This window comes from Hydra vulgaris, chromosome 01, assembly GCF_038396675.1.
Source record: "Hydra vulgaris chromosome 01, alternate assembly HydraT2T_AEP".
Classification (NCBI taxonomy): domain Eukaryota; kingdom Metazoa; phylum Cnidaria; class Hydrozoa; order Anthoathecata; family Hydridae; genus Hydra; species Hydra vulgaris.
This window is the reverse complement of record NC_088920.1, coordinates 25,703,431-25,717,937: the sequence shown is the minus strand read 5'-3', so window position 1 is coordinate 25,717,937 and position 14,507 is coordinate 25,703,431. Positions and strand designations below refer to the sequence as shown.

General features: G+C 27.6%; 1 protein-coding gene across 4 annotated transcripts in view; it reads left to right on the top strand.

Annotated features, from left to right (window-relative positions):
- LOC100200894 (C2 domain-containing protein 5) overlaps positions 1-14,028 on the top strand; it is an 84,547-nt gene extending 70,519 nt beyond the window's left edge. For 3 of the 4 annotated variants that reach the window (XM_065787770.1, XM_065787769.1, XM_065787767.1), the window contains 9 exons: positions 1,464-1,559; positions 1,768-1,857; positions 2,761-2,845; positions 3,108-3,158; positions 3,414-3,442; positions 3,564-3,632; positions 3,859-3,981; positions 4,225-4,371; positions 13,626-14,028. In XM_065787770.1, the coding sequence (XP_065643842.1) occupies positions 1,464-1,559; positions 1,768-1,857; positions 2,761-2,845; positions 3,108-3,158; positions 3,414-3,442; positions 3,564-3,632; positions 3,859-3,981; positions 4,225-4,371; positions 13,626-13,817 (882 nt within the window). In that variant the 3' untranslated portion in view covers positions 13,818-14,028. The remainder of the gene's footprint in view (positions 1-1,463; positions 1,560-1,767; positions 1,858-2,760; positions 2,846-3,107; positions 3,159-3,413; positions 3,443-3,563; positions 3,633-3,858; positions 3,982-4,224; positions 4,372-13,625) is intronic. The other variant, XM_065787768.1, reaches the window with a different exon arrangement.
- The last annotated feature ends 479 nt before the right edge of the window (positions 14,029-14,507 follow it).

Sequence of the window (14,507 nt, the reverse complement as noted above, 5' to 3'; positions counted from 1 at the left end):
TTATCCGTAATACAGATTAAATGGCATGTAATTTATTGCTTTGCTTGAAATGATTGATTTCTTTTTTTATTTACTTACCAGACTTAAGGCTGTAAAGCACTCCTTAAAGCTGTAAGCAACTAGTAATTAAGTTGGGAAAAGTAATTTGTTGGGAAAACAGAAAATGAAGAAAGTGCAAGAAAAAAACTGTAGATTGTATGAGTCATGAAACCATGACAACAGAGAATCCCAAAGCAACAATGTTCAAGGATGAATAAAAGTTTTCTGTAGCTGCAGTAAAAGAATGTGACTTTACTGAATGATTATTGACACAAGATTGCTTTTTAGTTGATGAAACAAGTAATAATTGCATGCAAAAATAGAAAGAGATGCTACCTTACAACAATGGAACAGTAGCAGGGGAGTAATGGAACAGGTCCAGCAACATTTATAATGGGTTTTTGAACCTTTTCTAAAAGTGAAGAGGTCTCATCACAACAACCAGTACAAATATGACAACAGTTTTCTATACAAGGAAGAATAAGAGAACTAAATAAAGAATGAAATCTAGAAATTGGAGAATGTAAAAAAATAGAGAGCAGAAAAAGATAGGAAACCTTAACAGATCCTGTCGGTTAGAAAGCGGCATCTGTTATCCCTATTTTCAAAAATTCTGGAGAGCAATCTGTCTAGTCTAACTAACGTCTCATTAGTCTTTTTCCTATCATAAGCAAGGTTTTTGAGTCTTTAATTAACAAACACTTAGTCTCTCATCTTCAATCTAATAACTTACTTTCTGATCATCAATATGGATTTCCACCTTCTTGTTCTATCAATAAAATTTATAATAAAGTATTGGAATAAAATATTAAAAGATTTACAGTGAGAAAAAATAAAAAAAAAACCAAATATGTAAAAAGTAGAAAAAAGTACAACCTCAAAATTAGCAAAAAATTGTTTGCCAGAGTTTTTACAATTATTATCTCCTATTAAGCTAAATGATTAAATTGTGAGTTATCTTGTCATTATTTAACAGGTGAATCAGGAAACTTTAGGTGGAAACAACTTAAAAATAAAAAGTTATATTGTAAAGAGAGTCATAAAGTATTTTTCTTTAAGCATTTTATGGTTGTAACAAAACAACATCTCCCAACAAGTTTAAAAAATTTTTAACAAGGTGTACAATTATCGAGATTGTTGACACCAGATAAAACATTGTTTTATTTTTATGAAAAAAAAATTAAATTAAAAGCTTTAAAGTTTTTGTTTGAAACATATTTGAAATACTGTTTAGCTTTTAGTTTCTCAATTTTTAGCAAAAAGGTTTACTAAAAAAATTTTTGTCATTATTTCTGAATTATCTTGTTTCGCAAGTTCACTCCTCATATTCAAAACTGTAATAAGATAAATATTGAAAATATTTATCTTATTACAAAAATATTGTTAAAAATGTGTTAATATCTATTTTGAATGAATTTTTATAGCTATTAACAGTCTTTAAGCGTGTCAAGATTCCACTGCAGGATGATAGTTTTAAATTGAGCCAATGGCTTGCATCAGTTTTTGATAATTTAATTATGGTAAGAATAAAGCTTGTTTTTTTATTTTAAATTTAACATTAAATTATTAATGAAAACTGTTAAAAATTATTTTGTAAACTTTTGAGCTTTATAGAATCTAGTACAGGGGGTTAAATTTAAAGTCTAGTTAAAGGGGTCAAACAACCTGTTTAAGTCTATGATTAGGTAGTATTTTTGTATATGTGTATATATATAAATTTTTTTTTAGGGCGTTTGTTTAAAAATGCGATCATTTATACCGTGCAGTTTAATTAACACATCATTTTACTTGGGAATCGATGATGATGAGTATTTTCATGTAAAAGTTGTCTTTTTTGATATTGATAGATAGGGCATAATTTAATTTATTGAGTAAACTGGGAAAGAAGTAAAATAATGCATAAAATGTTTAAATAAGTTTATTTTTGATAATACCACAGAGGTAACAGACCTCTGTCAACATATTCAAAGAGGTAACAGACCTCTGTCAATATTGAACCTTTGTCAAATTATTATAAAAATTTTATCTCTATTCTGCAAATTCTGTTTTTGATGTTTAAAGTAATCATTGCTTGTTTTGCTAAGATCTTTTTGTTTTATTTGAGTTTTGCAATGACTGCTCTAAAAATATACATCTAGTGTATATTTTTAAATAAACATGGAAGAATACTTTTTGACTTGCTCTTAAATGTTTTATTTAATTTTTTTGTAAATGCTTGTTTAGAATCTGTGCTTTTTGATTCACATAATTTGCAGTTTCTTTTTCAGTTAACTTTTATCTTTCCATCCAATTTCCATTGATTTTTGATTTTTCTTAGAGAGTATATTTTATTTAATTTTTTATTTTTATTTTAGTTAGATCTACGTTGTTTTTTTGTTTTTTTGTTTTTTTAATGTTTGGTGAACAGATGAATTTGGTGAATGTTGCTTTTTTTTTTTTGGAAATTTATTTTTGAGATAAAAATCTTTCTATTTTATAAAAAAAAACGTTGGTAATAATAAAAGAAAATTAAAATAATAAAAGAAAAGGGAACAAATGAGACAAAAGCAGAGTTTATATCAGAATTCATGTTCATTTTAGTTTCACTTTTTTTTTTTTTTTATTCCACAATTTTTCATTCTCTTTTTTTTTCCCAGTTTACTCAATGTTTTTCTTGATTTATGCTTCTGTTTTATTTCTTGTTGTCTTTATGTGGTCCAACTTTTGTAACTCTTTATGTAGATTATGTTAACAACTTTCGTTGCTGGGAATGTGGAAATGGAGAACAAACCGAAAGCAATTGAAACCAAACAAAGCCCTGAATCTGGTTATTATTTAAGGATTTATTACAAAAAATTATTTTTTCAGTTATGTTTTCTTTTAAAATTTCTGTTGCACAAAAACCAATCATCTAAATCTATCTTAATATTCTGAGAACTTTATGTCTATAGGTATTTAGTGGATATGTAAATATATAGCAATACCAAGTCTTGTGCTAACATGGCTCCAATTTTCTTATCTTCTAAGCTATATACCAAATAGTTTTTTATTTTTTAAAGGTTTTTGGTAAAAAAAAATTGCTTTGATAGGTCATATATGGACTGAAGAAACCCTAATATGTGATGATTTAATTAAAGAAGGTAAAATATTTTATTGTTTTTAGACTAATTGTACATTAAATTGTTTTTTGTACTTTAATTGTAATTAATTTTAATTAGTTCAGGTTGTTGTTAATCATTACTTTCACCATTGTAAATTTTTATTGACAATATTTTTTAAAAAAATGATTGATTATTATTTGAATTGAGTTATGATTTTATAAACAACATTTTATAAACATCTATTATATTTTGTTTGTGTGTTTTATATTTATTATTATTATATATATATTTTAGCTGGTATGTGTGAAAGCAGTTCACGTATGGTAATGACAATAGTTTTAATTTAAAAGTTTTTGTATTTTATAAATATAGTTAACTATATTTAACTTATAAACTAATAGCAAAATTACCTATTAACAAACTAATGAACCATTCTTCGTTTAGTTTTCATTAAAGCTTTCAACATCTTGGCCTCGTGGACATTTTAGCCTTCTTCTAAATGATGCGTTTAAAGTATGTTAGCTAACACTAACTGGAAACTAATTAAATTACAAAAGATTCTAAAGTCTATTGTTTAAAAAATAAACTGATCATTCCAACATTTGTTTGGGCATCATAAATCATATCTAACCAATAATAAAGTAGTTAAGAATTTTAACAAATAGTAATTTATAAAAGAAATACAAACAATTTTATTTATATTTAAAAAATTTTACATAAAATGTTTTTGAATACTTAGAAAAAAAGTTTTCAGCCTCAAGTGACTGTTTGCACTCTTGATTATATTCCGAATATGTCAGTTACCTCTTACCTCGGAAATGTTAATATTTTCCTCATAAGAGAAAGCACATGTGTAAAAGAGGTATAAAGCCAAGTTATTTTTTTTTTTATATTTATATATATAAAGTGTTTTTTACAAAAATTACTAATAATCATAATAATTATGTTTTACAATAATGTAATAATGTATGTAATAATGTAATTATGTTTAATTACATTAATTTATATTAATTATACTAATTATATTAATTATTATCAATTATTTATTATAAAGTGTTTTTTTATTCTGCTTTAAACATTTGATTTTGAGTGTTTGACATTATAGGAAGGAGGACTGGGCTTATTTATGCAACAGTTTATGAATGAAATTCACACCATTGTGCGTGCTTATGTGGCTTCATTAAATGGAAATGCCATAATGTCCTTCAATGTAAATGAAATAATGCTTTCATTTAATCCACCTAAAAACCAGGTATTAAGTTAAAATTTTTAAGTTAAATAAAATTGTTTGCAGTATTTAAAAACTTTATTTTTTACTTAAACTTAATTTTAATTTTATTTTATAGAGATCTTTACAAAGACTCGAGTATAAATCTTTCAATTACTTTTTCAATACTTTTCATTTTAAATCTTTGATACTTTGATAACAAAGTGTGTGTGTGTGTGCGTGTGTGTGTGTGTGTGTGTGTGTGTGTGTGTGTGTGTGTGTGTGTGTGTGTGTGTGTGTGTGTGTGTGTGTAATTTGTTTTGTGGTCAACTTAATACAACTTAAAATTTAGATATCAAATATGAAAAAGTTATTGTTGCAATTTCTTTTTTAAATTTTAAATTTCCAAATTACAGTTTTTATGTAAGGATTATTCAAATGAGTTTCCATGAAATTTATTGATAATGTTTTTTAGTAACAAAATCAGCAATAATATAAATTCAAGTTATAAAAGGTCATTTTTGAAATTATTAATAAAAATATATATTAATACTAATTTTGTTGTACCAGGGTGGGCTTAAGATCAGGGTGTAAAGAAATTTATTATTTTTTTATTTCCATTTGTTTTGTTTTTCTTGATTGGTAGTTTTTGCACATTTTCGAAATTTTCGTGTAAGCTGAAAACGACCAATCAAGATTTTTAAATTTTTGATATACAAGTAAATTAATTAGCAGTCAATTTAAAGTCTAAATGTTGTATTTTATTCACTATTTACATACTATCTTTTTTTTATTCTGTAAAATTTAAATGAAAAAATAGCTATTTTTGAATATCTGTTAAACCTTTAAAGGTTAACTATCTGGACTTTGCTAAACCTTGACAAGCCAAATTTATTCAAGAGCGCTATAGTATGGTCTGATGAGAATTTGAATTCATAAATTCTAAAAAACATAAAATGGCCTTGATCATCAGACTAAATAAAACAGAACTTCAACATTCACAGAATACTGTAAAGCAAATTGGAGTTTCACTTATTATATGGGTTTGTTTTTTGACCTAAAATTTAGTCAAAATGACTAGTTCTAATAGCCTCAATATTTGTTTGTATATTTGTCATAAAAAAAGTGACCAATCAAGATTTTTAAATCTTGATTGGTCATCTTAAATACAAGTTATTAAAAAACAATTTATAAAACAATCTTATGAGAATAATCTTATACCTTTATCATGTAAGTTTTATTATGTAACTTATTTAACTTATTGTGTAAGTTTTTCATATTACTTTAAAAAGATTGGTGCTTTAATATATGTGTGTGTACATTAGGTTGGAGTGAAAATAATTTTGGTCTAATACTAAATATTTTGTGATGTCTACCTATAAATCAATAAAAATTAATAAAAATATTATATTATGAGACTTGGGGAACCATTTTTACTCTTAAATATCACACAGATCCCTAATATTATAGAAAAAAATTTCTTTAAAAGTATGTCATGCTGGGTCTTAAAAGAACCGAAATTTTATAAGAATTTCAATAATAATGTTTATACAAATATCTTTAAAAAATATTGACTTAAAAAACAATGAAAATTGATTTTTGTAGTAAACTAATTTAAATACAAAATAATAATTATTTTTTAAATTTTTATAAAATTTCGCTTCTTTTGAGACCCAACATGACATTATTGAAGAAATTTTTTTTCTATAATATTAGTGACCTGTCTAATGTTTAAGGGCTAAAATGGGGCACTTTCTGTAAAGCATTTATATTTTTTACAACTGATTCTGGTTTCATACATGGATTGGCAAATAAGTACAGAGTATTGTGATGAAATTCACACATTTGTTTATTTTCACCCTGGCCTAACATACATACAAACATACATACTACATACATACATACATACATACATACATACATACATACATACATACATACATACATACATACATACATACATACATACATACATATGTGTGTGTATATATAAAGTGTATTTTTGAAAAATTTGATTTATAGTTTTAATTGACTGCATCCATTTAAATGTTTTTCTTCATAATAACTTATTTGACTAAAAGCAAAAAATTTCTCTTAAATACATAGGAATTGACAAAATGTGACAGCACTGATGAAGTTATGACCATACAAAATTTACAACTGCCTTTTTTTTTGGAAGTGGAGGGGGATTGGAAAACTTGCATAATCATAAGTTTTGTAATTTTCAATATTTTTGTACGAAACTTAGAATCTGTCAATGAATTTAAATCTAGTTTAAAATAGTAAATTTTTACTATATCAGTAGTAAAAAATTTCTCGCATTTGTGCAGGGGAGAACAAACGTTTTAGGGCTTTTTTTTTGTTTCTCATTTGGTATAGGTATGAATATACTAAAGTTTAGAGTTAGCACAATGCTTGAAAGTGTTATATCTGAAACATTAAGAAATTCTGCAGGCGCCCACGATATATATGTATGTATGTATGCTTGTATGTATGTATTAGGGTGTGTCATAAAACAACATTTTTTGAAAATGTCTGATGATACCCCCTAAATGTGTTCTATGTCATAAATTAATACTAAATTTAAAATATTTTTAAATAAAAAAATTTGTTAGGGGTCGCTCAAGACTCTTAAACACCAAAAAAGTACATATTAACAAAAAAGTACATATTTTTTTTTTTTTTAAATAAACTTTTTGAATTTATGTTTTCATAAATTTTTTTTAATTATTTTTGAAATTTTCATAAAGTTTTACTCCTTTTGAGACCCAACATGCTTTTAAAGAACTTTTTTTTTCAAAATATTAGGGACCCGTCTGATGTTTAAGGGTCTTGAGCAATCCCTAAAAAAAATTTTATTTAAAAATTTTTTAAATTTAGTATTAATTTATTGCACAGAATACATTTAGGGGTATCATCAGACATTTTCAAAAATGTAGTTTTATGACACACCCTAGTATGTATGTGTGTGTATATATATATATATATATATATATATATATATATATATATATATATATATATATATATATATATATATATATATATATATATATACATATACATATACATACACATATATATATATATACCCACATATACACATACACACACACACACACACACACACACACACACATATATATGTGTGTGTGTGTATATGTGTATATGGGTATATATATATATATATATATATATATATATATATATATATATATATATATATATATATATATATATATATATATATGTAGATATATAAATATAGATATAGATATATACATACTAGGGTGTGTCACAAAACAACATGATTTTAGTATGATTCAAAAATCATACCAAAAAAGTTTTAACACATTTTCCTTAAACTACATTTTTTTTGAACAAAACAAGGTGGACATTCAAAAAATCGACTCAAAATTCAAAAAATTTCAAAAATTAACTTATTATTTTTCAAAAAACTTCAAAAATTAACTTAATATTTGGTAATATACTTAATATTACATTGAATTACTGCTTTCGTTCTCCGAGGCATAGATTCAATTAAAGAGTCAACAACTCTCATATTAATCTCTCATCGGGCCTTCTCGATTTGTTCAAATAGTTTGTCTCTAGACTTCACATTTGCACTATCAATCTTATTGTCAAATATTTCCCAGAGATTTTTATGGGATTCAAGTCAGGGCTTTGTGCAGGCCACTCCATTACGGTGATATTCTCGTCCTTGAACCATTGTTTTAGAATTTTTGACGAATATTTGGGGTCATTGTCCTGCTGAAAAATCCATTTTAGGGGCATCTCCCATTCAGCATGTGGTAACATAACATCTTCCATTATATCTTTGTACACAAAGCGGCCCATAATTCCATTAATTTTGTAAATAGGACCAGTTCCTAGTGCTGAGAAACCATCACCAAACCATAGCAGGCGTTCCATGCTTAACACTCTTCTTGGTATTTTAGTATTGTATCTGGTGTTCTTTGGTCTTCAGACTCGCTTCTTGCTGTCGCTTCCAAAAAGGTAATATTTTGATTCATCACTAAAAAGTATGTTTTTACACTGGTCAACAGTTCAATTTTGGTGTGCTTTGGCAAACGCCAGTCCTAGCTTTCTATTTTTAAAAGAAGTTAGTGGTTTCTTGGCAGGCATTAGAGAAAACAATTTTGCTTCGTTAGCTCTTCGTCGCACAGTGCGATTGGGGATTTGTAGTTCAAGTTTTTTGGTTAATTTTGTGGATGACAAAAATGGATCTTTTTTAAGCTCTTTAACAATTCTTCAATCTAGTCTTTGTGATGTTTTTCTTGGATGTCCACCCCGATGGTTTGGTTTATAGCAGTCACGAGATCCAAATGATTTGACAGAGTTGTTTACAATCGATTTAGCTATATTATATTTTCTACAAATCTCAGCTTGACGTTTTCCGCTTTTAAAATCTTTAATAATATATTCACGTAAAACACTTCCTTATTTGTCGTAAGCCATTTTAAATTACAATTTTTCACGCGATATATCACGAGTTAAATCTATTTTTAGTTTAATTGAAAAAATAATTGGTCAGACGTTCCAAAATCTATTTTATTATTTTAGAGTACTGTTATGATAAAAGTGAAAACAAAAGAATACGGTAAATTGAGTAAAGACAATGAAATCTTATAAAAAAAGCATCGTTTTGATTTGTCCACCTTGTTTTGTCCAAAGAAAAATGTAGTTTGTTGAGAAAAATGTGTTATAATTTTGTTGTTGTGATTCTTGGTATGATTCAAACGTTTTAAATTTTGTTAAGAACATGATAAACTATTTAAATAATAATATGTACAATTGTTTTACTATTTTTTTTTTTTTTAGTTTTTGATCAACTTTACATTTAAGTTTGAGTTTGTCCACCATATTTTGTTTATTTATGACTTTAATTTATGACAAATAAATCCGATCATTAACTGTAATTTATGACAAATCCAATCATTAACTGTATATGACAACAACAAACAAATATATATATATATATATACATATATATATATATATATATATATATATATATATATATATATATATATATATATATATACACACACACACACACACTCCTAGTCGGCGCTTACGGAGACATGTTTGTTGTTTTTTTTTCCTTTTTCTATACTATTTTTATCATAGATATAGTTATTTTTTAATCTTTATCATTTTTTTAATCATATTTATTTTACTATTGTTAAATAATATAATATTTACTCAAGTTATAATTTTGATACATTATTCATGTCATTATTAAGTTATCAAAATCCATTTAGAAAAAAGTATGTGGTAACATTAAAAAAATAACATAATCGCCATTATGTTATTTTTTGTAGTATGTTTTGTTTATACATAATTAAATTTATTTTTTTTATTATAAAAATATGTTTTTTAAATTTATTTTTGTTATTTTTATTTATTTATTATATATTATATTTCATTTTTATTTACAAAAACGATTAATTACAGTATTATATTTAAACCTTGCTGTAACTCTAAGCTAACTCTTGATGCTGACCCAAACCAAACCCTCAGTCGATGTAGCAGCACTCCGCTGCGAGTCAGGCTATTTGATAGTCGATGTATGTACTTTTCGTTCTCTATAAAAGTTGCTTACGGGGACATTTTTTTTTACAAAAAAACGATGCTTACGGTTACACTAAGATGTCCCCGATAATGCTTATGTCCCCGTAAGTGATACTAGATATATATATAAATATATATATATATATATTTACATATATGTATATATATTTTTATATATATATATTTATATATTTATATATTTATATATATATATATATATATATATATATATTAGGGATATGACTTTTTAATTTTTTTTCAAATAAAATGTTTCCTGTATCATAAATCGATGAACTTTTACCTAAAATCATGAAAAAAGGCCCAAATAGCTTTCTGCAACAAAAAAAGGTCACCCCCAAAATAAAAATTTGATTTACCATTTTTATACATTCATTTTTGACCGATGTTTTAATCTTAAGCTTAATTCTCAGCTTAATTCTATTTATTTCATTATTTTGTTATGAATTTATAAATATAACGCCATACGTTACCATGGCAGCGAAACGGCCGTGTGCCGGCAAATACTTGGAATTGTTATGTGATGACGTCATTGTGTTACCACGGTGATATAGACGACTGTAACAGACTGTAGAAGATTATAGAACTTAGTAGAACATTCTGGAAGCTCTAAATAATTATATAAGCGAGCTGCTGTCAGAGCTCAGTGTTGATAATGTGAATAGTTCTATGAAGTACTCTGCGTGTAACTGAGCTAATTAGGAACTACTGTAGCGAACTAAAGACGCTGTAAGTGTACGAAGTATAAGTAGTTGTAGCATTATCGTTAGGATACGGACTGGATTATCGAACTGTTATCAACATTGACTGGATTATCGAACTATAATTGGATTACTATACAGTTAAAGTATTTTATTAATTAAACGACTTTATTAAACGGATATTTACGCTCAGCTATCCGTAAAGTTGTAACAATATTATATGATGTCTCACAAGAAAAGTCATACCACAGTAACAAAGAACAAGAAGACTTGGACTAAAAATTTGGTGAGATTTCAAGAGTCACACAGAAGAAGAGGAAGCGTGGCTGTAGAAGAACATTCACTCGATGAAAAATCCAGAATACCACTTCAATTGCAGATCGTAGGAAGATACCAGTTTCTCGGAGCATATGTTAAAGGAAGAAAAGAACGAATAGACCCAATTTCTAAGGAAATTACAAAATTGTGGGACAATAAACTGAATTTTCCACGTGTGTCTGATCAAGTGATAAGAGCAAAGCTTATGAAGGTGCTGAAGGTCTATGATGAATGTGTCAAGCGTGGTAAATATGATGTTCTCAATGCATTATTTGACATCACGAAAGTGAATGGCCAGTGGTTATCCTCGGAAGATAAACGTCTATACCACCTACAAAAAGAAAGTAAAGGACAGGTGGGGTACTCAACAGGACAAGTGGCAAGTAAAGAAACCATTCACCCTTCCAAGAGAAGGAAAGTCCAGTCTGGAACAGCAATACCTTCCACATCACAAGTCCTGTCTACCACAGACAGTGGTACTGAATCTGAAAACTGCAAAAGTAAGAGTGAAGATGATGAAGACGACAACGGTGATAAAGACGATGATGAGGACACTCAGAAAAAAACTAGAAAGCACTACAAAAGTAAATTTGCTGTAAGTATGGTTACATCAAGTGGAGTTTCCACAAAGAAAGCTGCTAAAATATGCAATGTATTATCACAACAAGGTATTGATATTCCAACTCCAAGTCAATCAGCAATTTACAAGTCCATATTCAAAGAGGCAGGTAAATTAAAAAAAGAAATGATACAACAACTTAAAATGGAACAGTGGTCCTTACACTTTGACGGCAAACGAATAGATGATAAGGAATATCAGGTAGTTGTACTTCAGAATGAAAGAACTGACGTGAAACTTGATGCACTGCGTTTAAAAGATGGCAAAGCTGAAACTGTTGCTGAAAAAATTGCCAAACTTATTGATGAATACAATTTGTGGAATTCAATTAAGATGATCATTACTGATACAACAAACGTCAATACTGGGAAGAGAAATGGAGTTGTTGTGAAGTTGCAACGTATGTTTAAATTAAAGGGTGTCACAATACCACAATTTATCGGTTGTCAGCATCACGTACTAGACAGGATTCTCCGTCTGGTGATGGACGAAGAACTTGGGGGTGATACCAAATCTCCAAACATTGAATACCCATTTGTGTCTGAACTGTTGAATAAGTATGATGAACTGAAGGATAAGTTTGTGAATGGAACTGTAGAAATTCTTGATAAATCAGGGTGGAGAGACAATATGAAGTTTTTGTACCATTTAACAAGAGTGTTTAGGTTCTATGAAGAACAAAGAAACTTCCCTCTGATTCACTTTCAGAACATTCCTAATATGAGCAATGCCAGATGGAACTCATGAGCCATTCTCGCCATTCTGGCGTTCATTCTTATGCCTGAAGCGAGAAAGAATTTGGAGAAGGTTTGCAGGTTCATTTCATATGAGTGGGCAGAACATTGGTTTAGTAGTCAAAAGTACAATGACAATGACTTCAAGAATTTATCTGATGTATTGAAGCCTTACAAAAAGGCATTGCAGTCATTCAAAAATCACTGGAAGAATGAGCCATCCGTCATCGACATACCACGAAGTAATCAGATAGCTGAACGTGCAATCAAGGTGATGCAAGACCTGTATGCTTCCTGCAGAAAGAAAGACAAACTGCAACTTCGATTCATTCTAAGTAATAAGCGCTAGACTCTTTATGAGACGTGAGCATCATGTGACCCATGTACTAAACACAGTAGGCCTATAGACACAGACAGTTATGTATATTGTTGTACTAGACGCTTTGATACTGTTAATTTTGTAATACTTGTATAATTATATATCACATAATGTTTTTTGTTATATCACAGTACATGTTGCATAAATAAATAAAATAACAACAGGAGTATGACTCTTACAACATCTTCAGCCTTTAATATTCATTTACTGTACAAAAGTGTACCTATTGAAAATTCGATTTTTTGGTTTTGGGGTGACCTTTTTTCAAAATATGTCAAAATGAAACATCTATTCGTTCTTTTTACATAAAAGTTCATTGAATTACGATACAGGCCTAGTAGGTTGCAAAAAAGTCATATCCCTAATATATATATATATATATATTATATTCCCCCTCCCTCCCCCTCCATCCCAAAAAAAACAACAACAACGAACAACTTACAAATGGGGGGGGTGCTTTTTTCATGTTCTAGTAGCATGTCACCATGCAAAGTGGGTGTTAAAAAAAATATACATTGATTTATTTATCTTTTTTTGTCACCAATTCAAACTAGGAAAACAGATCAGTAATGACTGCGATAAGTGGAGAATCACACTTAACGTCATGTTTTAACTCATCTCTCATAAAATCAGATGACAAACAATACTTGCTTCAAATTGATAAATGTCTTTGTAAAGAATCCCAGTCGCAATAATTGACTTAAATATGATAATTAAATAAGAGTTCATAAATAAGTTAAATAAATTTGAGGAATCGGAACGAGCTCTGACTAGTATGTAAATATTACAGAAATTGAAATCGAGACCTTATTGATACTATCAAACTTTGCAGTATTTAATCATTTGCAGCAATTTAATTATTATACAGCTAAATTTGATTTAATCTTTTTTTTTGTAATAAAATAATATTGTATAATTTTTTTTTTTTTTTGCAGGCACAGGTTCTTGTTAATGTTACTGGTGATGCAGCTTGTGTTAAAGAGATAGACCCAACTGAAATTCTTCATATGAACAGTTACTCTCCTTCATCCGATATAAGCTCCTCCCCCACTACTCCGAGTGCCCCGGAAATTATCGAAGAGATAAAGTATAAACTAGATCGTGCTGTTTATGGGACAAACGTTTAGAGAAATATTTTATATTATTTATTCAGAAAAAAAAAGACAAGTTTTATTGGTTTATTTTTAATAACCGATAATTTGATTGGTCATTAAAAATAAATAATTTTTAAGTTATGTTTTTTTATGTATATTTTTAAAAGTTTATAAAGTATTTTATTAATATTATAGTATCATATTAAAAGTTATTTAAAAATATTTTGTAAATTTAAAAAGATAACTGAGATACTCGGTGTAGTTAAATTTAAAAAGATAACTGAGATACTCGGTGTAGATAACTGAGATACTCGGCGATATACAAATTATTCGAATTCTTTTAATCGAAATTAGCATGGTTTTATCAGCGCATTATGTTCAAACAAGTGCTTTAGATGTTATAATAGTTTTTTTGCTTCTTCTTTTTAATATTTAAAGAAACTTTTCTTTTTTATATATAAATTTCAAAACCTTTTTACTATTCTAATAGTGAATCTAAAGTAAAATTCCTAATAGTGAATCTAAAGTACTTCGTTTTGGAGTCTTTAGATCCTTTTCGCTCATCCGCGTTAACATGAATTTAGTTAAGATCTTTTTAAAAAATACCTTAATTTACTATAGATCCTAGTTCTAATCGGTTCTGACTTATATTAACTATATATAGTTGTCAAAATACAATATTTACAATTTTCACAAAAAATACTAGAATTCCGACCAAGAAAG